Raw genomic sequence first — 24,919 nt, 5'->3', positions numbered from 1 at the left:
CTTGAATTTCAACAAACCCTCCCATTCTCTGCTCTCTGCAACTTTTCACTTAGACAAAATGCCTGAAAAGCACCTAAAGCCTCATTGCTCCCCCAGACATGAGGTTCAGTCAGTTAGCCAAGAGCAGATGAAACAAATCCTCTGCTTGCTGTGCTGCTGCTGAGCTGCTGCGCGGCCCAAAACATGCACGGGCATTGAATGGTGCCAGCTGGGGAATTTATCCTTCACTCTCCTCTGGGTAAATCCATGCTTTGACTCTTTTAATGAGGTGACAGAAAATGTTTCCTACCTCGGTGAGTGTGAGAGAACATTTCTAATCAAGGTAACAGAGATGTATATGATACTGGAGACTAGACTCCTGGGAGGCCTAGCACTTTTGAGGTCACTTTGGGAAGTGTAACAGTAATCCCTGTCTTGTGCAACTAAAACTGCTCTGGTTTCAATATTACTTAAGCATTTTTTACCATCTAGGCAGCTGAGTAAAGAATTCAGATTACTCTTCAGAAATGCCCTCTGCTGTGCTGAACTTGCAGAGCCTTGGCATCATAAGTGTGCAGAGCTCGAGAAGACAGAAGAAGACAAGAAGAAAAGGCCACTCTAAACTGGGAGACATTCCTATGCCCAGTGGAGTGATGCCCATGCCAGCTAGGTAACTCTAAACAGAAGGAAAATAAAATGGCATTTCTATCACATAGGGAAATGGTTAGTACCTGTAGAAACTTCTCTGTAAGATCAGCAATAATTGGCAGGTTTGACTGAAGTCTCATTTTGAATCAGACCATTTGGCCCATTAAAGCCACATATTCCATTTTTGTAGCAACTTCAGTCTAAAAGAATGAAGACCTTTGAAAAATTCTTTAAAATTTGTCATGTGAGTACATGTTATGGGGAAGGAGCAAGAAGTTTCATTAATTTCTTTTAGAGCTGGAAAAATTAAGGCACAGGGAAGGTACCCAGGTCCAAAGCAGGCTTGTGAATAAAACACAGGATTCTTGTATTCTCACCTGATGCCTTTCACTGCATTTTATTTTCAGTATTTGGTGGAGCTGTTTTTGGAGTCTCATCAAGTAAAAGAATTCTTGAGTTTTAGCAACAGGGCTTTTGGGGCTACAGTTTGTTTGGATTATTGGAGAGCTAACTTTCATGTGAAAATGTATTTTGTATTTTTATTTTCTGATTTCTGAATTCAGGTTTGGTATCTCTGCTGTCTTCCAACTAGGGGTGAACATGTTGTACTATTTTTAACCACACTCTGGATCCATCCCTGGCTTGCTTCTAAAGATAAACAAAGCCACATGTCAGTACTTACATAGGTTGGTAAGCCCATTTCAGTTGTTATATTTCTTCTACTTAGTACTGTTACATTTATAAGTACCTTCAAAAAAAAATCTAGGGGCATTATTTATTTCATATTCAACAGTAGAATCTGTCTAGTTGGGCAGCTTGTTTGCAGAAACAGTCTTACGGTCAAAGAGGACAACTGTAATCTAACGTCCTTGAACAGGAAATTTCTTTTTAATCCTTGTCATTTTAATAGTTAATGAAGAATTTATATTCTTTTTTAGTTTTTATCTTCCCTGGTCAGGCTGTGTTCTGTGCATTCATGAAACAGAGTTGTGGGGTTTTTTTATTTTTAATTTTTAAATCATTGAAGAATGCACCATTGTTTTAATATTGTGTCAGTGAGTTCTGCTGGTTGTGTATAGATATATGCTATGTGTAAAAGGAATTTATTTGCCAAATTTGTATTTTTTAGCATTCAAGCCTTGACTTTCAATTAATGAAGACAGGGTTTAATGAGCATTTCCTTTTTAGACATTATTTAAAGCTCTTGTTTCTGACATTAATTTAGTGCAGGGACAACAGAGCTGATAATATTGATAACATAGGTGAAGACTATCAAGCAGTTTGAGGTTTCAATGCTGCAACATATTTGTTGATTTGACCACATAATTTGAGGACAAATAGGAAAGAATCAATATCTGTGATACAGATAGTTTGGTAAGGCTTTTGAAATTCCCTCCTGTGAGATCCCACAAGAAAGGGAGAGGCATGCTGTCCAGCATAGACTACTGTAAAAACAATACGAGTATGAAAACTCCACTCAAAACATGGTTTTAGAAGGTAAATTTTTCAAGAGGAGCATCTCAGCTCAGAGAATCATTCTGGATCTGGTAACATGCAGTATTTCAATTAATGACTTGGTTGATGGAATTGACAGTGCACTTATCAATTCTGCAAGATATGAAGAGCCTAAAACTTTTTTTTCAGAGGATTAGAATTGAGTAAGAATCAATGGCCATAGAAGAAAATTCACAAGTGAGGTCATACACAAGCTGGAGAAGGGCTGGTTAAGCAGTGTTCTGCTGCCATAGGAAAAAAACCAAAGGATCTCTGGTGGGATGGGTAAGCAGATGTGTGATATCTTAAAGCCAGACTTCAGTTGGAGTGCTGTGCCTGGAACTGAGCACTGTTCTGACAAAGACCCACAGGAAGAAATCCAGAGAGAACAATAAAAAAAATTGCATATCTAAAAAACATTACCTATGCGGAAAGATTAAAATAATTCTTTATTCTTTGACAAAATTGAGGGTATGGATGATGCTATCAAATGCCCTGAAGATTGCTACTTCCTGTATCCACTGAGATAAGCTCGTTACCTCATCTACACTGCAGCACAGGAGTTGAGGTTCGGCTTTGGAAGATATTTCTAACTCCAAGGTTAGTTCAGCACTGGAATGGACTGCTTAGTGGGGCTGTTCTGTCTTTCACCATTAGAAGTTTTGAGAAAGAGCTTCAGGGGCAGTTAATACCAATCCTGCTTATTTTTCTGTTATTCTGGGGCTTTTTTAGTGGGTATATTTGAAAAATAACACAGACCTCACTGGTTTTAACATTCCATTAGCTGGACTGGGAGGGCAGCACAGAGACGTTTTAGGGCTCTAAGAAGCTGGAAGGTTATTTATGCCAATGTGCTGATTTGATTTGCTTTCAAAATGCTTAGCTAAACACTGTAGAAACATGCCTGAATGGAGAACTATAGTTCCCAATACTGCCAGCACTGGTTCAGCTGAGCTAGTAGAAGGTGGGGGGGAGGAATTTCTAAAATAGATAAGACTCATAAAATCTTGACAAAAAGGGATGTAATAAGTACAATTCATTCAATATTTAAAAAACAATAAAATAAATAATTAAGAAGTACCATAGGCAAGTAGAAAGTGATATTTCAAATTTTATTTTCTTTATTTATACATGACATTGTTGGGATATCATCCCCTACTAAACATGAACATCTTCTACAAAGAGAACAACCTCCTCTTTCTTTTATTCCTCCCAACCTGTAGTGGGAAAAATTACATTAGCTGGCATTTGTGCTTCTGTGTAGAGATGAGAAACTTTAACTAAATTCAGATCAAAGAAAAATTATGCTCTTGGGTTTTTTATAGTCCTGCAGCCATCCTTGCCTTCAACAGAGAGCCCTACCATGGTCTGGGACTACCTTCTGTGAAAAAGCTGTCTCTTCTGTTTTCTCCTCCCTGAAACAGGTTTCTTAGGTTGAGTGGACTGGAACTGTTAGGAAAGGAAACAACCACATTTGAAGATACAGTCTCTCAGACAGATGGTTCAAATGTGACAGAAAACATTGTCAGACAGAGCTGCAGTTCAGGGAGACTCTGTGCAGTGCAGGAACTGTTTGCAGTGGTTTTTATCACAGCTTCCATCAGTATGACTTGAGAGAAGCTACACAAGTGAGACTCAGTTTTTAGTATATAGATTGCTTCATCCAGGTCTGTGCTCTATCTAGCTGGAGAATGGGAAATTCTGATCTGGGGCATTTAACCACTCTAGGGAGGTCAAGACAAACTGTACTCTGTCTTGTGTGAGTCTGTCTTGGATGACCCTTCCTGGGATGAGCCTCAGACGTACATTACAGGTGTAGGTCCGCATACATGTCTCCAGTACTGCCTCCTGCTCTTCCTGATCCTGGAATGGATCCCGGACTTGATTTGACCATCTCACCTTGGGTGTTGGTCACTGGTATATGGCAAAGTTCATTGCTATTGCCACCTGGCCCTACTCTTGGCTGTGCCCTCATTGGTGACCTTGGCTCTCAGTTCATGATGCCTGGAGGAGCTCTGCCCTGAGACTGATGCACAGCTCAGGAAGGAGCAAAGGGCTGGATAAAAATACTCTTTTAAAATATCTTTTTCTTTTCCCCCAGCCCCACAAAATACTCCTTCTTTGATTTATGACTCTGGATTTAATTCAATTTATTTATCCAATTTATTTTAGCTTTTCATTTTAACCATGTAAATTATGCTTTCTGTGGTTTGTTGCTGCCTGACTCTTTAAAGTATTATGCACAAAAAATATAGGAGTACTTTGACAAAATAAATCTGTTGGTGATTAATTTTAGCAGTCAGATGTCTTTGGAATTGCATTGCTTTTATTTCTTGAAATGCAAGATGTCTAATCTGGTTAAGACAGCAGACTGTCATGCCAAGTACAGTCATTGTACAGGATTAAGAACTATAGGATTACAGATCCTAATTATAGACTCTTGTTGGTTTACTATGTCTTAATAGGTTGTTTTCAACTTCTCATTCCACTTGTCATCTCTTTTGCAATCATATTTTAATAAACTTAATGATGCATCTTCTAATTTGTCAAACCTGTATTCTGGTAGCATTGCCTGGATTCTATTTCATGTCAATATTAGCAAATTAAGTGATTTAAAGTTCAAGGCCCTTATACTGAACATCTCTGCTCTTTCGGGTTTTTTACAACAAATTTCAAGTTATACTGCTGTTTGAATATTCCACTCCTTGCACTTTGGTTTATTGGTTTTCAGATTGCTTCCAGAAAAGCTATAGATGATGACTTTCTGTAGCCATTTTTTCTGCCTAAGCCCCATTGTAATCAGTGTAGATTTACACACTGGAAAGGAGTTTAGAATATATTAGTATTCATAGGTACTGTAGGTACCTATGGTACCTGTATTTACTTTATAAGGAATGGCACTGATATATTTGCCTTTTGACATCATCTTTGTGATATTATTTTGCTCTCAATGAACTTTTTGCTCGGTGCATGCCATGGGGAATGTGCCGCAGAGAACATTATTTGTCTGTGGCTATGTCCTGCAGGACTGGCCAAACAGGATTCTTTCACGTTCAGTGGAAAGCTGTCAAGATAATTAAAGTTTCAATTATTGACTGGAATGCGGCCTAGATTCCTTAACTGATGAATGGGACAAGGTCTTGTTTACCTTAGTTTTTTGCTCAAGTTCCTCACCATGCAGCACTAACAACAAGGAAAGTACATGGTCCAGCTAATACTGCTGTCATTTGGAGCACATTTTTTGGCACTGTAATCAGACCAGTGGTGAAATGGAGTCTTATTTATAGCAGCTTTGTAACATTTTGCCTATCACCTTTAAAGACGTAGGGCCCACAGAACGGCACAGACCAGGACTTTAAGAGCGCTTGTGTCAGGGCGGCAGTGGGGACGGCTTAGGGCAAGCCCAGATGAGACACAGCAGTAATCACCCTGTATCAAACTGCTGGAGCTGGAAATACACCTCTCCTTAGCTAGTCCTTTTATAGCTCTCTATGTGGCCTCATTTCAGACATTTTGTATGTACGGCTCAGTCTTTAATTATGAAATTCTAAATACATTAGGGAGGCTTGGAAACTGACTTAGAGCAGTGCATGCCCCATGAGCGAAAACTGCTGGATAACCCCCTGGCATTCATTTTCTCATTTTTAACCGTGCAATCCCGTGCCTTTGTTACCGCACACCATTAAAGACAGAGTTATTAACTTCCTCGTGTTTTTGGCGGCAACAAAGCACTCAGAGTTCCCCAGCCCTGAACAGCAGCAGTGTTGCGCTGTTGAACCCTCGGGCCCAGCTCACGGGCTGAGGCCCCCGTACCCGGCCGCTCCCCTCACGGAGGTCACCCCCGCCCCGCCGCTAGGGGGCGGCGGCGGGCCCGCGCGCACCTGCCCCCCCCGCCCCGCTGCGGGCGCCGCGCTGCGCCGCGCATGCGCGGCCCGGCCCCGCAGGTCGGCTGAGGGGACGCGGGGAAGGCGGCGGCCGCTCCTCTCTCGAGGCTCGGCAGGTACGTGCGGCGGGGGCGGCGCGGCACCGGCCCTGGCTCCGGCTCCGCCAGCGGGACCGTGGACTGGCTGCCCGGGCTGTGGCTCCCCGCTAGTGCTGCTGCACCTGCCCGCCGATGCGTCTCCGGGAGCCTGTGGCCAGGCGGGCGGAGCGGGCGCCGCCGGGCAGCGCTGCCCCTGGCCGGGGCGCCGTGACCGGGCGCGGGCTGGCTGTGGCGGCTGCGGGTCCTACCCGGAAGAACGTGGGGACAGGTGACGGCGCGGGCCGTGTCGCCGTGCCCGTCTGCGGCGGGAGGGCGTCCCCGCATCCGTCGGGGCTTGCGTGGGCACGGAAGGGGCAGTCGGCGGCAGGGATGGACTTGTCCCCGAGTCCAGCCGCGGTCGAAGGCAAAACTGGGCAAAAGTAGTTCTCAGAGACCACCCCGGGAAGTGCCGGGAGCACCTGGCCCGGGGGAGGCAGCGTTGGCGGACAAAGAGCCATCGCATGCCCGGGGCCGGCGGTCGGAGCAGCTGCCGTGCTCCGCACGTAGTGCCTGTGCGGGGCCCGAGGGGACGGGCGGCCCGGCGGCGGGGACCGATGCGAGGAGAGGCTGAACCAGCGCCGAGCGCTTCGCCTCCGCTCACGGAGCTCTCGGCCGGCGGGGCGGCAGGTGCGGATCAGGGGACAGCGCCGAAAAGGGCAGAGAGAAAAGCGGGCGGAGGACCGGGCAGGGCCCCTCATGGGGTTGGCAGATTTCGCACCCCTCGGGGGTCGCCAGAGCAGCGTGGGCAGGGACCGGAGTGGTGTTCTGCGCTGTGGGACAGTGGGGCTGCGCTCGCCTGTAGCGTTTGTGGTCTGTCGGGCAATATTGAGGGTCATACTGAGTCGCCGATAAGTGGTCTTGTAAGCTGAAGTAGTTAAGTAATATGTTTGACTTAGTCCTAATTTCTAATGTTATTATGTTGGAGAGTAAGGCTCTGAAAGTAAATTTTGGTTACAGGTTGATTTCAAGTGATGGGCTGTGCAGAAATTCGTGGTGCCAGAGAGCTGATGCTCCACTAATTCCCTGAAAGTCACAGGGTTTTGGAAGTAGGAGACCACAGAATGACCAAAGCCTTAATGGTACCTCAGAGTTTTTCTTGCTGACAAAAAGCTACAGCGTTCATGCATTTGAATGTGTTACCTGTTTTGTTGGCAGATAATGTACTAAGTTTTATGTTGCTTGGTTTGTTTGCTGTGTTCATTTTTAAGCGTGTTCTTAGGAAGTCTCAAAAGCAGTTATCTAGATAGATTGAATAATTAATCTACAGACTTGCTGTAACTGAAATTATCAGCTTCTCTTTTTGAAGCAGATGTAGGGTTATTCTGACTAGAAGTATGTATTGGCAGCTACCATCTGTTCAAATATTTGTATTCCTCACTGTAGGGCAAAACCTGAAGTCTTGTTGCTTTAATATTTTTATTGTTGTTTCTGTTATAGATCTGTTTAATGAGTTTTTGGAAGGGTTAAAGTTTGGCCTTCTGTGTTTGTCTCTTGGCAGTCATTCATCCGTTGTGCTTGGTTAATGTTACCTAGTGAGCAAAGAAGGATAAATAATTTACTGTTCTCATTATGCTTTTAATAAATAACAAATGGGAGTGCACCTCACAGCTGCGACTGGAATATCCATCTTGTTATGCTATATTTAAAAGGGGAATTTTTTCTGTAGGAGAACAGAACAGTCACAAGTAGCATTTTGATTATAGACTGCAGCTATCTTCATAGCTTTTATTGACTGGGTTTAAAAATTCATGTAAAATACGAAATGAGATAGTCACTCACTGTTCCACTTAGGTTTATGGATTTTCTCAGAAAAGAGATGTGTACTTTGGATTTTTATTTTCAAAACCCTTTTTAATATGGCATGTAAAATTTTGTCTTACTGTAACCTGTTAAGACTGGTATTAGAGACGTTATTAGCACTAGTGCACTAACCATTTTTTAAAAAATTAAGAAAATATTTCTTTAACTGTATTTACAGGAAATTCATAGTAATTTTACTGAAGTTTGTTTACTTACTGAATATTTTCAGTGTTAACTGAAACCAAGAGGGTCTTAATGTCCAAGTCTTGGCAAGAATGACACTACTGTCATTGTGATCAGGTTTAAACCTGAGATGGGCTTGTGAAATTCTTTCCAAGATAAGGCAGTCTGCTCTGCTTTAAAGAGAACAACAACTGCAAAGAGAATAATATTTTCAGTTTAATTAACTTGGTTTGAGAGTCTTTGTGAATAGAACAGCATTCTTTGAATGTTTGTTTACCACGAAAGTTTACGAAAGTTTACGGTATTCTTTGCCTTTACAAAGCACTGACTTCTCACTCTAGTAAGAGGTGTACTACCTACCAGACTCTAAACCATGTTTATTTATGAGCTTCACAAACACTTCATAAATATAGGGCATTGAATCTCTTGTGCTGCTTGTTTCTGTAAGAGAGACACTTAGTTGCTGTCTGTACCTATGTTTTTCTAGTTGAAGATAGACCCATAATAAAGTTTTTAAGAGTATTTTTTCATCAGTTCATCAAAACAAAAATCCTATTAACTTCATAAAATCCTGCTGTCAAGTAAACTGTTTCTTTTAAAACAGTGCAAAATAATGTTTTCAGTGCATGAAGTGAGAGTAAGAATAGACCCACATCATAGTGTTATATGACAACACTAGATGGAATGCAGTAGAAAAATATTCTCACATTAAAGCAAGTGTGTTTCTGCCAGCTGTTAAATTCTGAACTTGCTGAACTTAAAACTTACCTTCCATTTATAGTCTTGCTTAATATATCATGTGTTGGTAAATACATGGTGTGAGATCACTTGAAAATAGAATATGTAAAGACTTGTGAAGTCCAGTGCTTTCTTTCCTCTCATATCTTACTGGCCCAAAAAAAAAAAAAAAAGTTTTGTTTTGGGTTCCTGGAGCAGAAATTTCTATCACAATTGCAAAATTTTGAGACTGGAAATTATTTTTTGCAAACCTTTAAGGAATTCCTGTGCTAAATCTTGAATTGTGTTCGTGCAATCAACTGACATTGACAATGGTATTTAAACTTGCTTGAAATATCTGGCTAAGCTTAAGTAGAAAACAATTTAGGAAGAAAATCTAACAAACTTTGTCCTGTACCTGCATCTTATTAATATCTTATACTGGATGGATATAATTGAATTAGTTTTGAACTTGAAATTATTGCCCATATGCACCTTATAACAATTTAAATTTTAAACCGCCTATTTGCATCTGATAGGTTTGAAGTAGCAGTACTTAATTGAACTGCTTCTTTAAAAGGTATTCATTACTCCACTATTTTTAATTCCCTACTGAGTTCTGTAGAGTTTAAAACACATTACATTCCAGGCTCTATAGTGCCAAATATTAAAAAAAAATTTTGTTTTTCCTAAACTGACTGAGAAGAAAGCAGGCCCAGTGGTGGGCTAATGGCAGTAGTTTTGAGGAAAAAGCCGCTTTCCAGACCCCTCCCAAATGAGCTAAAGCAGATGTTGGAGTCTAATAAATGAAGTCTTTGAGACTCAGTTACATATTAAAAAGCCTGCTGCATGGAGGTTAAATTACAGTGGCTAATGGTCACATTCTTTTGATAAATACTAACTAGAATTTGCTCTTGGTGAAAATGTTTAGAGGTGTTAACTCTCTTCCTTAGGGGATTTTTTTCTTCCTACTCAAGCAGGTAACCTTTCTATTATGATTGTACTCTTTTACTATTAAAGCTAAAAATGAGATTACTGATGTGTGAAATGTTTGGTGTTGGCATTGCTTTTAAATGGACTATAGCAGTCAGCAGATTGTTCAGAGTTGTTATCTTCAAAGTGTCTTGTATTCAAAAGTAATCTGTGAAAGGCAAACTCCAGAGTTTGTAGGTGGTTTTCAACATTTTTTTTTCAAAAGGAAACAAACCACTATAAATTACTGCCTTTCAGGGAGCTTTTTAGTATTTAGTTATTGAGTGCTTTGATTCAGACATGTAGCTAAACCCCTCTTAGAGTAATAACAGAAAAATTAGGTTAAGCATTTTGATTTGACTGCTGTTAAAAATGTTTGTGGTTCTCGATTTCTGTTGGAAGCTTTAGGAAGTGTTAAACCAACTGTTGTTAAACTGGTTTCTTTGTAGTACAGTTTGCTATTAGAGAAAGCAGTAGATCTGAGCATAGTTTCCTCGTGAAGTTGTGGTTAGTCTGCAGTGCAGGTGTGGCAGCGAAGAGGTAATAAAAAGCGACATTTTGTCAGCTCCCTCCAAATTTGCATTGTTTCCAGATGAAAGCATAAGGAAATGAATTATTATGGATTATTTTGTTGTTTCATCCTGATTTATTACAGTATTTGACATTTTTAATGTGATCCTAATTGCATGGTATCAACTAAGACAAAAATAATCACGTTTGGTAGGTGCTAATGTGATTCCAAGCTTTCACCTTATACTAATGTGGTAGGAAAATTACTAAGAAAATTAATTATTTTATTATGTGCTGTCCTGAAACGTCAGAATATCAGCTTTTGTTCACAGTAGCAGAATTACTACTAAAGAGTGCTGTGTCAACAGTGTGTGGTTTTTTGCACTCAATCAGCTTGGCTCCTAGTGAAGCTCTCTGCTTACCATTTGCTTCATGTTCCTTCACAGCAAGGCTGTTCATTGCTGCCCTAGTCAATAATGTGAATCCTTCCTGCAAGCCCTAAGGAAGCCTCTAATCTTTAATGACACTGAAATATAATGTGCATTTTTAATCCTTCTCCTTTTGGTTACCATTACTTTGAAGAGTTCTTTTCCAAAAGGGAGCTTTTAATTTTACAACCACCTGGCTTTTTGCTTGTGTGTTTGGTTTCATTAATCTGTAAAGTATCTTCATAGTGGTGTTGGTGAGTCTTGAAACTGAGATATTTAGTAATGGGCTCCTTTGTCTTGTCTGGATGGTGTACCCAGCTTGTGCCTGCTCACTGCCTAGTGAGAAGTAATCTTAGGAAAGAAAAGAGTTGTGAATGGAAAGTGTTTTACACAGATGGTTTGCTTATGAGTGCCCATTTGACAGGCTATGGGAAAAATATAGCTGAGGGACTTTATTTTCAGCTCTTCCAGGAATAACTTGTGTAACTTTTTAAACTTTTTTACTTCCTATATCAGAGAGAGCTTGTTTTTTGATAGCTGAGGAGTTACACATGGATTTATTTACTGTCTATGCTGAGGCCAATATTTAATATATAAGCAGAGTGAATCTTTTGGGTTTGGGCTCTTCCTGTTTTTAATTTTAAAAATACCATAGGATATAGCTAGGTTAGGTGTAAAAGCTGTGGAAAAAGAGTTAAGTGGAACATTTCTCAAAGGAGTGGGACCAAGTAGGTAGGATAGATTCTTCCCGTCCATTCCCTGAACATACTATTTTGCTGGGGTAAATTGATGTGATGGTCTAGAGGGACAGCTAGAAATGCATTTGAACATTTGAAAAATAAGTAGGACAAATTTGTGTCTGTTATCACAAATATATGACATGGTGCATCTTTTAACCTGTTACTTACTCTGTGTTTTTAAAAGTGTTTACTCCAACCAGCCCTAAGATTTGTCCAGAAATAGTAAAGTAAATTAAAAAACAGCATAGAAGCTTTTCTTGAGCCTTTTTTTGTTCTCAGAAAAGGCTAGGTAGGTTTTTTTTTAAAAAACAGTTTTTTGAAAAAAACCTTGCATAGCAGAGTTCAGCCCAAGGGGGCGTGCAGCTTTAAACACTCGGTGGTACTGGTGATGTGAAGTTCCATGATACTCTACTGAAGGCAAACTGTGAGTTTTAAGAGCGACTCGCAATGTGTCTTTCAAACTTGCAATAGAAGCTAGTCAACAGCAGAAGCATCTTCCTGTTTTGGTCTCAGGTGGGTCTTAATTTCTGGTTCTGTTGTGTGGATTTGGATGCACTTTCCTAGGTGCTGTAGAAAAGGCAAGGCATCCAGGCAGCCCTTCTGCATCCATGTTTAGAGCCTGTGTCTTTTGTTAGTTGGGAGGAATGGAATCCAAAGAATTGGGAATTGTGACAGGTTGGTGGTGTTGCCAGGACAGTGGTGTTGGGCATGGCTGGCTTGGTGGTCAGAGAGTGGTGGGAACAAAGAGAGGGAAAGTGTTTGTGTAGATGTGACTTTGAGATCTACATGGCTATTTTTCAATTGGGGTGACGAACTGTGAAGATGGCAGTATTTTTCTTATTAAATGTAAAACAATTTGTAATAATTACATTGTAGTGCTGAAAACATTCTTGAAATTAAACTTTGAAGAGATGTCCTGTAGCTGTGTCAGTTCCTTCATTTTAATTTGCCTGCTTAGCAGGCTTTATCATCACATAGAGCATCTAATTATAAGGTTTCTAAGAGTTAAGAAGAACTGTAGGGAAAACAAATAGCAATATCTGCCAAATTTACTTAAACTCAAAAATAAGCTTTTCATCTGTGTTATAGAAAAGTTTCAAAGCCCAAAACTGTGACAGTGTTTTTCTTTGCAAATCATATTTGTGAAACTGCTCTTGATAGTTGAAAATAAAACAAATTTCTGTATAAAATTTTCTGCAGAAAAGGAACCTGAAATACAAAATGTTCCTTTTTGTTCATGTAATGTCCTTTTATCCTTTAAGTCTGGGCAGTTTTTTAGAGGAGGTGAATTATTTTTTCTTTCCTTTTTTTAAAAGTAGTGAACATGCTCTTGCTATCTGAATGGTCTGAATTTCTCCCATACATGTACCTGCTGATGTGGCAAAACTCCTTGTTTTGCGCTGGTATATACACACCACATCCTTGACATGCAGAACAGTTGTGAGTAATGTTCTTTGAGTTTAAGGTGTCCAGAAAGTCTTTTAATTTAACTAAAACGTTACTTCATATGTCATTTTGGGATTCTGTTCTTGATGTCTTCCTGTGTGTTTTGTGAAGTGGCTAATGAAGTGGATGTGCATGTAAGTTGATGGCATCCTCTCTTCACTGTTCTGAACATCATCTTTCTAGATCCCTGCCTTGTCTTTTCAAGTGTAGGATCCAAGCAACTTTCTCTGTAAAATACCATGTATTATTTTGTATAGATTTTTTTTTTGCACATTAGGTATCCTTTTGAGCCTTTCTTCTCTTTTGTATTTATGTAATGTGGAAAAGGTTTGGTTTTTGCCAGTGCATAATCAGTGCTAAGTAATTCCTTCACAAATTTCTTCAGACTACTTCCAACATACAGTTTTGGATTATGCAAAGATTTTTGTCATCCCTGATAAACTGCTGGAAAGTAGGACTTGTAAAAATCATCTGTTGTACATGTTTTCTGTTGATCTTATGGAAAGCATACGTCATTAAAAAATAAATTGAATGATTGTCAGTTAAATTGCCAATTCTTAGTACTTTTTTATCTATGACATATTTTTGGTACATTTGTTCGCAATTGTCACATTCATTTAATCATGTGATGTGTTAAATATATACCATCATACTTCATGAGAGATCTTATTGGCTAAGTCTGTAATTTCAGTTAACTGCTAAAAGATCAGATAAGTAATTTAACTAAAACCACTACAGACTATAATTTATTTAAAGGTTCACTGATTTCTGTCCTAGATTATTTGCTTCATTGAGGTAAAAAGTGGAAGTTTTATGTTTAGGAAGTATTATTTTTTTCTTCACTGATTCCCTGGTCTGCCCCACTTTCATGTATGAAATATATTTGTTTTGATATGAAACAACTCTAGATGACATAAAAAAATTACATTGTTTTGTGATGTAGGGTATGTTCTTGATTTCATCATCCCGTTTAGATGCAGAGTTTGTTCCATTCTATCATGAAGAACTCTGAACATTTGAGTGTTTTTAAAATTCAAATAGCTGTCAGATACATTTAACTATTTCCTGTTTACTTTCTGATAATGTGATTATTTCATTTAGGGATTCATATAATGAGGCTTTTATTATGGCCAGTGACCCCTTGGAAGGCTTTCATGAAGTGAACCTCGCTTCGCCTACTACACCAGATCTTCTTGGAGTAAATGAGCCAGGAACTCAGGAACAAACTACCTCACCCAGTGTAATCTACCGACCACATCCTTCTGTTGTGTCCACACCAATCCAACCCAATGCATTAAATGTTTCTGACCTTCCTACACAACCTGTTTATTCATCTCCCAGACAACTGAATTGCGGAGAAGTATCAGGTGTCAGGTAAATGCCATGTGTCTTTTTATTTAAATTGTTGATATTTGTTGCATATAAACTATTTGCTTAATTAAAGATACAATTTTAATATTATTTGCAGTGTTGTAATATAAAGTTGTGTCCATAATTATATATTCAACATCACTATTACCATTTCTAAAATACTTACTCTTAATGTATTACATAAATAAAAATTATATTGCTTTCTTTACAGCATCAATGTTACCGACGCAGTACATTGTTCTACCTCTGGACCCCAGAGCGGGTCATTCAATCACAGTAATGCCAGGAAGGAGAGCAATAACGTAGAGAGGGAGCTTTTGCAGGGTACTACAGTAGCAGATGTTGCTGAAGGAAATGAAGATATTTTTGGGTTGAGTACAGACAGTTTATCTCACTTACGGAGCCCATCTGTACTGGAAGTAAGAGAAAAGGGCTATGAACGATTGAAAGAAGAACTTGCAAAAGCTCAGAGGGTAAGGTTCGTTGTCTTGTTTCCTCCCTCTTTTTCTTCTTGAAAGTGTTTCTAATATTACAGAATGATAGATGGGCCAGAAGGTGCACTTGAATTTTGCTCATTTCTTATAGATTTGTTGTGATGTAATTATTAAATGTAAAATTTTCTAAGTGCAGTGCTGATGTCTTAGAATTATTCTTTGATAATGTTTTTTATTCTAGTGCTGCTACTGCTACATAACCATGGAAGTTTTTGGTGCAATACCTGGTTAAACACACGGTTTTTTTGAAATGTTGGCTTTCCTTCATTCTGACATTTGAGAATAGGAGTAATTTTCTGTCATTCTATTGTTACTGAATAAGTATTTATAGGCACTGATTATATACCTTTAGAGTCTTCTTTCCTCTGGAGTTTAAAAGTGTAGCATGTGTCATGGAATTTATAAATGCTTTAGAAACAGGAGTGTTTCATAGGGGAATGCCTGCATAGGAAAGAAGCAGAAAAAATGTGTCTGATGTTCTTTAGGGTACTGTTACACCACACTTCAAATTGAATATGGATACCTTTGGAGACACTGTGTCTCAAGTCATTAATATTTGTAAAGCGCTTTGTGTTGTTTGGATGGATGGTGCTATATAAATGCGGAGCCATCATTTATCATTTTAACATTTCTGTGTGCTAAAGTTTTTAGGTAGATTTTGTGCTGTTTGTATCTGTGCCCTTTCTTCTCTAGGTGATTCCATTCTTGTTTAGGTTTAAGCTCATCTTGTGTTTGAACTTGCTACCCTCTGTTTGTTACCTTATCTTGTTGGATGCAGTCATCATTACTGTCATAGTGAACCTTAACTGTGGATTCAGACATTGCTTTTTTGTTGATTGTGTTGATTGTTTTATTGCTGAGTAGTGGCTTCCTTTGCTAATGTGTGTGTTTGCTTAGCTTTTGACCACTGAAAGAAAACATTAACCAGAGCTAAACTTGAGGACCTTGCATGTGAATATATAATCCTAGCAGTTAAACTTGGAACCCTAGAAAAGAAGAACAAATTAACATCCAAACTTTAGAAAAGCTCTACAGTATACCAAATGACAGTTCATGTATTTGAAAACCACAATTTCGATCTGCTACCAATAGCTTGGAATGATATAAAAATCTTACTCCAGTGTATACCACTTTGTCTTTTAAAGATTGAAATGTTTCCTATTTCACTCTGGAATTTGTTAAGGCTGTTCTTAAGGAAGTGGCATGCAGACTGTTAGGACATACTTAACTGCATATTAAATGTTTTCAAATTCTTTGTGTGGTCTTAACAAAAGCAATTCACCACTAACTTGAGACTGTTGATGTCAGAGTTCTTGTTAATTCACAACTCTTCATGTGATTCTTACCAGTGATATACAGGAGACGTAACTTGCTTTGCTTTCTTTCTAAACTTGCACTGTTTCATAACTGCTTAGTCATGGCAGGGGTCTGTACAACAATAAACCCTATTACTTCCATTATATCTGCTTTCTTCCTTTTCCTGCATGAGGACTATTTTTGCCTATCATTAACTCATATCTGGTATTTTTCTTCCAAAACTCATGGCTGCTCACATAGTGTTGTGTTCTCTCTGTGATATTCCTATGTCCTGCAATCTTTAAATTTCTGTTTCCAAGCATATTCACTTTTGTTGATGAGTACTCAGTTCAAACCCTACAGGGATGTAATGAATAGGTAGTGTCTTTGTATAACTGGCTGTCTTTTGTGTAATGGCTTTAAATTCTCCTTAATTCTCTCTGCTGTTTACTAGTGAGAAAAATGAGAATTACAATTTGCACTTGAATTTAGTGAGCTTATTGAACCTGGAAACTTTACAGGCTACAGAGAGTGAACAAAGTAAATGCAAATTTGTTATTTTGCATTTTTCATTTGTTCCAAATTTCCTACTCAAACGGTGTGCTATTGTATTATACATTAAAGATTGATTTGAATTTGTTGCAGTTGTGATCTAAAAGGGAACTAGAAAGGAAAAAGGAATTTGAAGTTTAGGGATCCACAGGTTTTTTTTTTCCACTTTCCTTGGATTGTAACTTTTTTCCAAAAATACTGTCGTTTTTTACTATTATATAATGTATGTATGCCATGTAATTGTTAGACATTTCAATATGGTTCCTGAATAAATTATTCAGTAATAGAGTAAGTTCTTTTTTTTCCTGCTTTTTGTGTGCCTTGATTTCTTAAGACTATAGACTTCTTAAAATGGATGACATTGCTGGCAAGATGGTTAAAAAAGTCTTTCAAAAGCTTGTGTCTTGATGAGAGTAAAATGCACGTTCTACTTCAATCTAGATCAGTTGCAGCATCAAATCATGTCATAAGATTGGGAGGAAGGTTGTGTCAGAGATTAACAGCAGTGCTGAACTCTGTACTAATGGACTGTATACAATTTTACATACTTTTGCCTTAAAATGCTCCCTTAATTAAAAGGACAGATTTTTTTTTTCAATCTTTGAGACCATTCAGATAATTTTTGTTTACTTTTTCACTGAAGTCATAATTTTTGGCTGTATTCTAAAGGTGGAGATGGGTAGTGTTTGCTTTAGGTCGTTGGAACTCTTCTTGTTTCACGACTCTTTTAAAGCAGCATCCGGGAAATTGAGAAGGTGTTAAAAGACTTGGTGATTGTGATGCCTGGGACCTTATGTCCTCACATTCCTATGCATTTGTATTTTCTCTGCCATGTTTGGATTGAACTCTGTCACTGTGGTTATTGACCATAGGTCAACCACGTGTAGATAGCCTTCAAGAGAAGAGTGATGATACGTGGTATTTCTTGATATACAGATTTAGTGGAGTACTTGCCAGGGAATACCTTTTCCTTTTCATCTGAGTTAACCAACATACTGCGTATGTTTTGGATAGCTTTCCTGTAATTTCTGAGCTTTAGCATTTCATGGTTGTGTTTTTCTTGAATTTCTGTGTGATTTGACCCAAAACTATTTCCTTGTCAAACAAACTGATGTTTTAGCACTCTTTGAGGAAAGAGCAGTCTGCCAGAGATGATGGTAACAGCATGTTTGGTTTCCATGATTCCTCTGCCTTTTAGAGTAAGATCTGCACAGTTATTAGTAACAAGTAAAACCATGTTTGACTTTCTGTAGTAAAATGTGGATGAATTCTGTTTTCCTAGTAGAGTAAAATTGGTTTGTTTTCCCCCATACAGTAATTCCTGTGAAAGAGGCGATAGTGTACAATGTACTGTCAATTTCAACATAGTTTGAGAGCCTGATTCTCAGAATTTTCTTTCAAAGGCTTCAATTTCTGGATACATTTTTCATCTCAGAAACAAACTGAGTGTTACAATTTGATCTCATGTCCTCAGATCTGTATTTAAACAAGATATTTTAAAACTCTGCATGGATTAATCAAAAACAGGTTCACAATAACTACCCAAGAGTTACAGTGATACTATACGGTACTGTTCAGCATTTTAAAATTTGTTATTTTTATTGTTAATTTATAAAAAGATGAGGGTGTGTTAAAACTGTACTGAAGTGTATGCTTTCAATCTTTTTTAAAATCAAATTGCAGTTGAACTATAAGGCCACAGGCTTCTGATGGTTAAAGATGCATTGGTTCTCTGAAGCTGTTTTAGCAGCTCCTGACTGTCTTTGATGAAAGTTTCCACACCTCTTATGCTGTCACAGTGCATTGTAGGCAGAGAAATTTTCTCAGGCAAGTAGAAAGAAGACTGCATGAAAGCAAAATAGAAACATCTTCACCCACACCATAAGATAATTCAATAGTTTGTGAAATGCTGCTAACTTTGAAAGGAGATTCTGCATCTTCTGTCACATCAGAATCTGATTCCCTTGTGAATCTGGTTGCAGAGGACTGATTTTTATGTGGTTTGTTTAACTTGTGTGTTGAGTGAAGACCAGTCAAATAGGAGTGCATTTAATGTAAATTCTTCTTTGACAACTTCAGAATTCAGCAGTATCCCACAGTTCAGAATTTAGGTGATACCTGTAGAAAAATGTTCTTTCCTTGGTATTATGTCTCTAGTTCTGATTTGGTTAAATTGCTGAGCTAGATGTAAGATGATTTTCTTCTTAGAATGTAAAGTGTGAATGGTTTTGAAGCAGTAATTTGCAATTCCTATCTCATGGTTCTTTTTAAATACTCACCCTGTAGTCTGAGAAGATCAAAGAGAAATAAACAACGTGACCCTTTGATACAGACTTTTTTTTAGCTGTAAAGGTTTTTTTTTTCATTCAAGTTTATTTTTTTCCTTGCCTTCTGTAAGTGTGTTTGTTGTATGCTTTATAATAGTTCCTCACCTTCATGTAGCTACTTTTTCAGAACAGTACTCTGTAAAGGGCTGCAGCATGAATGGTTAGTCTAGCACACAGAATTGCCTTTTCTGCTTCTTTATTGGGTCTGATTGTCTCCAGTAATGCCCTTAAGCCACAGGCAGTAGTAATGTTTCTAATAACTGCTAAGCTTTTTGCTTTGGGCACTCTTCATTTCTGCCCTGCTTAAAAAGCCTGAGCTTAAATTTCCTTGGCAAAAATAATGTCTAACATTATGCTTCTCCTGAATCATGTCATGGAAACTTGCCTAGTGTTTGACAAATCCAGCTAAGCAGCCATGCGTAGTAGATGCCTGGTGTTGTCTTTCTGTTTTTGTTAAGAAACTTTACTCATCTGCCTAAATTTTAATCTAATTTCTCCCCATCTTTCCAGTTGCAGGCAAAATGTAACTTTCTATGTAAGTAGTGTATCGGTAGTGGTAGGTGAGCCTGGGGTAGTTTTACTTGCATTGTTAGTTTGACTGCTCTTGACCTGTATATTGGTACCATCTACTTTAAGATGTATTGATGTGTATGTGGCATTGTCCTTATAAATCAGGGAAGTAAGCCAAAGGAAATGTCGATGTTTCCTCTGCAATTACAGGAAGTGTTTCAACTCTTTTTTGAGCTTTAAGCATTTTGCATCAGAATCATCCATTTCCTGAATAAGAACCATACTTTGTATGAGAAATAACTTTAAAACCAATACAAAATAATTAATTTTTCCCCTTTCTTTTTTTAACCTCTTTGTTTTTTCTTTTTTTTTTCTTTTGTGTTTAGTTTTTTGTATTCCTTTCTCCTTTCATGCCTCCATCTGTAACTACTTTCCTGCTGCCTTCTTTTTTTTTTTTGAGAAAGAGATCACTGTGTGGAGAATAGTAGCTAGCAAGTAAGATTTAAATAAAGGTTGAGAAATACTGTTTGGAAAAATCTCCATCATTTAAGTGGTACCTCACATAATAGTTGCATATTAGAAAGCAAAAAATACAAATGACAAACAAACTAGACTAAAAATCAATCGAAATGTTCAAAGTCAAAACCAAATAAAAGATAGAATAATGCCTTTGATACTTAATGATTCCAGAAGAGTCCCTAACCTCTTGGAGCTGAAGTCAAACAGGACCCTTCACCTTACAGAAAAATCTGTTGTCCATTTCACTGCCAAATTTGAGAGCAAGACCTAATACCAGCATGCTGCAAGGCAAAATGCAGTTTCCCACATAGTTGTATGCAACATTACTTCGGTCATGAAGACTTTGGAAGAAATACTCACCACCTTCCAAAAACACAAGAGAACCTGCCATTTGGACCTTTTTTTATGACTCTCTTGTGACTGACCTCCTGCAGTTTTCTGAAGATAGCTATTTTTCACTGGTTTGTGAAGGTTTTCGGAGCAAATCATTGCTAGATTGTATTTGAAGTCTTTAACCTACTAGTGACAGTCTTTGGTCTTACATTTCAGGAATAATGGCAGTGTGATACCTTTCTTGGCAGGGGGAAGAGGAAAAAGGAGATGGATGGGGATGAGAAGGGAGCTAGGGCCAAAAAAGTTTGAAAGGTCAGAACTGGCTACTTTTCTTTTTTTTAACTTTATCTCTACATCCTTCTCTTTCTGCAAGAGATTCCAGGGTTTATGGATGCAGAAGAGAAGAACTTTTTTCAAATTTCCTGTCAACCTTTTTCTACTTCTCTGCAAAGTATCCTACTTTATCCTCAGTACAGATGAGACTGGGAATATCTAACCCTTACACTGTCAAATCTTGTTAAAATCTTACTGTAAAAATGGTCAGACCTTCACTCAAATTTTAGTGGGTTAATGAATTTTGGATTTCATTAAGTTACTTTAATTTCATTTATAAATCTGCATAAACAAGGCCAAGGATGTAATTAAAGTATGATTTTAGGAACCTTGTAAGGAGATATTTTGAAGACAATATTTGTAGTAAAATATGTTTTAAGATTCATTTAGATTTGTGGATTGTCCTGAGTGCTTTTTGATTTTTTTAATCAATATTTTTGGTTTTTTAAAAAGGATTACTTTAAGCATGTATTAAGAAATGGGTAGATGAACTGGTGTTCTGTCTGCCCTAATAATTAATTTGATCTATATTTTATGTGAATACAGCCTTTTATGCTTCCAGGAGAAAAGTTTTTTTTACTTCAGAGTATTTTGGAAATGTTGGTGTTTAGCTTAGGTATACATTAGATTGGCCTGGTATAATTCTGTTCAGCAGGAAGAAACAGCTATATATGCATAGCATTATTTTAATTGCTTTTAGTGTTAAGATGACTGTTTTGAAAGGCTTTGTTTAGCAAAGGTTTGATGCTCCTCTGATTACTTGTTTTTATTTTTTGTTCCCCCCTCTCTTGTGGTATTAGCTTTAAAAGGCCAAATTACTACTCTAAGTCAGAATAAATAACTTTCAATTTTCCATAGGAGCTGAAGTTAAAAGATGAAGAATGTGAAAGGCTTTCTAAAGTGCGAGATCAACTTGGACAGGAATTGGAAGAACTTACAGCTAGTCTGTTTGAGGTTTGTTGGAGTCTTCGATGTGATATACTTAAGGGAGCCAGAATATTGTATGCTGAATTGTTCTGCAATAAGCTCGTAAAGGGATTTGTGTCCTGAAGACTTGGGTGTGTTGAAGTGGAGGCTTAAGAGAAAGCAGCAGACTTTTCACTTAGATGCGAGACACCTTATTGAGCTTGTCGATCTGCCTAGACACAAAATGAAGAAAATAAGGGAAATATATCAGCTTATTTTTTGGCATAACTATTTTGAGACAGCTTCTGTGTCTGACAACAAGGCTATCTAGATAAGAGCTAAATTTGGGGTTGCCATGGTGACTAAATAAAAAAATAACGTAGTTCCAGATGAATGGAGGTAGCAAGTACATAACTTAACCATGCTTTCAGCTTCTGAATTTTGGCTCTGGCAGCCTGCTACACCCACAGACTTCAAAAGAAACATTAGTGCTGACTGATGCACCAGGGTGAAACCTGGTTACCAAGTGAGAAACCTGAACTTTCAGTGCGACTGTTGCATTTGAGGAAAAGGCAGTAGTAACAGCGAAGATTGTGAGTTTGTATCATACAGAAATAAAATGCTAAATCCATAACTTGAAGTAGGATCAGTTCTCATTTTATCTTAGTAATATATATAGGAATGCTTTGGGCCTAAGTTGTGGTATCTTTAACTGTCAGAATAAATTTCATAATCCATGGATGATTTATATGTTTACTAAATTGTAAGTATAGGCTTTCAGCATATGCATAAAAGATACATTAGATGTGTTTTAGAAGCAGTGTTTAAGCCTATGATGTATAAAAGTGCTGTTTTACATTTGAAACATTTGACATATTTGAAATATATTTGAAAATACATTCAAATATCAAATTGCAAACTACATCCTGTAGAGCAAGGTTGCTTAAAATATGAAGCAGTTCCTTTGCGTAAAAAAATAAATAGAAGAGTGGAAGGATATTTTTATAGTATAAATACTTGTGTATGCTGGATGGAGGAAAATGTCAGACAGGTATTTTAATTGTGGAGGAATAAAAGGAAAATTATCAGTGAAATTTTTTGTTTATGACATTGTATTGCTTAGAGTACGTGTCAGTTTGTTAAAATGTTTGAAATGCAGTTTATTAGTAGTTTGAGTTTGAATTGTCCAGACTGTTTATAGGCATGTTACCCTAAATTTTCTTATTTGATTTCACTTAGAGGCTCTAACAAGACACAGTGGTGAGATTTATTGATTTTTTTGCACTGGGTTCTGCCACCCTTGAGTTCATGTTTAATTTTGAATCCCACTAATATCAGCAGCCATATAAATGGATATGCTAGGGCTTATATTGTTGCATCCCAGTGGAGGATTGAGACTTGTTTTGCACAGCTGGGTGCATATTACACTGTAATAGCACAGTAACATGCTTTGCTTTCAGAGATGCATCACTAAGCAGAAACTGCATGATCAATGTTAAATGTACTTGTACACATTGTATAAATGTGTATGTTACCATTCCTGCATGTGTCTTGTTACTTATGAGAATTTTACAAACCCATACTATACAGTTGTGTTGTATGCTAGTGGGAGCCAGATCTTTTGGTATGACAATGTATGAACTTTTTTGTTTTATTTATATAGTGTCCAGATGTGCTAGGCGCTTTACAGATATGAAAAGGATCCTACCCCAAGTAATTTGGTTGGTGGTTCTGATATTTCGATTTTTGTTACCTTCAGTAAGTACCACATGAGAACAATAATTTGGTCACAGGCACAAATTGCTGGATCAGAGCCTAAACAAATACATTATACAGACAAAAGGCTTAGAGTTATGAGGTAAAAGGATGTTGGAAAAACCCTCAGTCCTTTTATGCTTCCTTCTTTATTGGCTTAGCCTTGTTTCTTTACTTGGATTGTTTTATTAGTGCTTTTTCCATTCTGCTTAAAAAATGCTTATTAAATGATGAAGTGTTTTTATGCTGTTATTTTGTCTGTTTTATTGACGGAAGAATTTAGACTTCATAGTTGTTTGACTGGTTCCTTCATGTCAGAATTTGCAGTTGTGTAAAACTGGTTATTCTGGCTACAAGAAGGGAGAAGTTCTTTTGAATGTGCTACTGTGCCTATGTTGCTTTTGTTGCTACTGGTTGAGTCTTTCTCTTGGGGGTCAAGGAACTTGTCAGCCACTGAAGCGTGACTGGAGCCTGGTGTTCATGACAGGTATTGTTCCTGCTGGAGTGGGGGTGGGTGCAGTTGCTGAATTTCTGAATCTGGGCCCAGGACCAAGGAGAGCATTAGTTGGCCAATGATGAATCAAAATCAGATTTGTAGGGATTTTTTTAAAATGTAGCTGTTTCATTTCAGAATATTGCACATCATAATAGTCACAAGTAGTCTTCATGAAGTAAATTTCATTAGTTGTTTGGATTTTTTAAATTTGTGTGAAACATTTACTCTAGCTAAACATCTTTTATAGGAAGCACACAAAATGGTTAAAGAAGCAAATGTCAAACAAGCTGCAGCAGAAAAACAGTTAAAAGAAGCACAAGGAAAGGTGAGTTATTCTCCAGCTTGTTTGCTTACATGGTTTTAAATCTGAAGTGTGAATAATAAAGATATAGACAGAGCATAACCTGTATACATTTGTGGAATGTATGTTCGATTGTTCCGTGTTGCTTGACACCTTCTTAGTGAACACCCATGGACACAGTGTTTCAGCATCATGTCAGCCAGCAAGGTGCATAGGAAGCCAATGCTACTAGAATGTGCAGTTGGCTGGGCATCTGTGTGTTAGTACTGTTGGAAGATGGGAGTTTTGATTTGCACCAAGATAGCTGGAGATGTTTTTAATTTATTTAACGTATTTGTAAACTAATATATTTTCTGTTTGTTAATGACTTTATTCCCCCCTGCCCCATGAAGATTGATGTTCTCCAGGCTGAAGTAGCAGCATTGAAAACACTAGTACTGTCTACTTCACCAACATCTCCAACTAAGGAATTCCAGTCTGGTGGAAGAACTCCTTTTAAAAAAGGCCATGCAAGAAACAAGAGTACAAGCAGTGCTATGAGTGGCAGTCATCAAGATCTTACCATGATGCAGCCAATTGTAAAAGACTGTAAAGAGGTAATGTATAAGGATCGTTCTCTTTTTGCTGATACACTGGCTTTATTATTTTGTTTTTTACTCACAATAAATAGAGTATATCTTAAATCTTCATTTAATGCTTCCTATCTTAGAGATATTTTTCATTAATGAAAGAATTTTCCTTACATACCAAAAGGTGGTGATTTTTCCAAGTCTTATTTACCTTTAAGT

At 37.9% G+C, this 24,919-nt stretch overlaps 1 protein-coding gene across 4 annotated transcripts in view; it reads left to right on the top strand.

Annotated features, from left to right (window-relative positions):
• Nucleotides 1-6,039: 6,039 nt before the first annotated feature.
• Nucleotides 6,040-24,919, top strand: part of LOC116995684 (RAB3A interacting protein) — a 32,291-nt gene continuing 13,411 nt past the window's right edge. The window contains exons 1-7 of one of the 4 annotated variants that reach the window (XM_033058573.2): nucleotides 6,070-6,121; nucleotides 7,100-7,221; nucleotides 14,040-14,312; nucleotides 14,521-14,782; nucleotides 21,532-21,627; nucleotides 24,078-24,155; nucleotides 24,524-24,727. In XM_033058573.2, coding sequence (XP_032914464.1) covers nucleotides 14,065-14,312; nucleotides 14,521-14,782; nucleotides 21,532-21,627; nucleotides 24,078-24,155; nucleotides 24,524-24,727 — 888 coding nt within the window. In that variant the 5' untranslated portion in view covers nucleotides 6,070-6,121; nucleotides 7,100-7,221; nucleotides 14,040-14,064. Of the gene's footprint in view, nucleotides 6,122-7,099; nucleotides 7,222-14,037; nucleotides 14,313-14,520; nucleotides 14,783-21,531; nucleotides 21,628-24,077; nucleotides 24,156-24,523; nucleotides 24,728-24,919 lie in introns of those variants that run through there. The other 3 variants (XM_033058572.1, XM_042779217.1, XM_033058574.2) reach the window with 3 other exon arrangements.

Source organism: Catharus ustulatus, chromosome 4, assembly GCF_009819885.2.
Source record: "Catharus ustulatus isolate bCatUst1 chromosome 4, bCatUst1.pri.v2, whole genome shotgun sequence".
NCBI lineage: Eukaryota > Metazoa > Chordata > Aves > Passeriformes > Turdidae > Catharus > Catharus ustulatus.
Note: the sequence above shows the minus strand (reverse complement) of the source record. Positions and strands in the feature narration are given on the sequence as shown.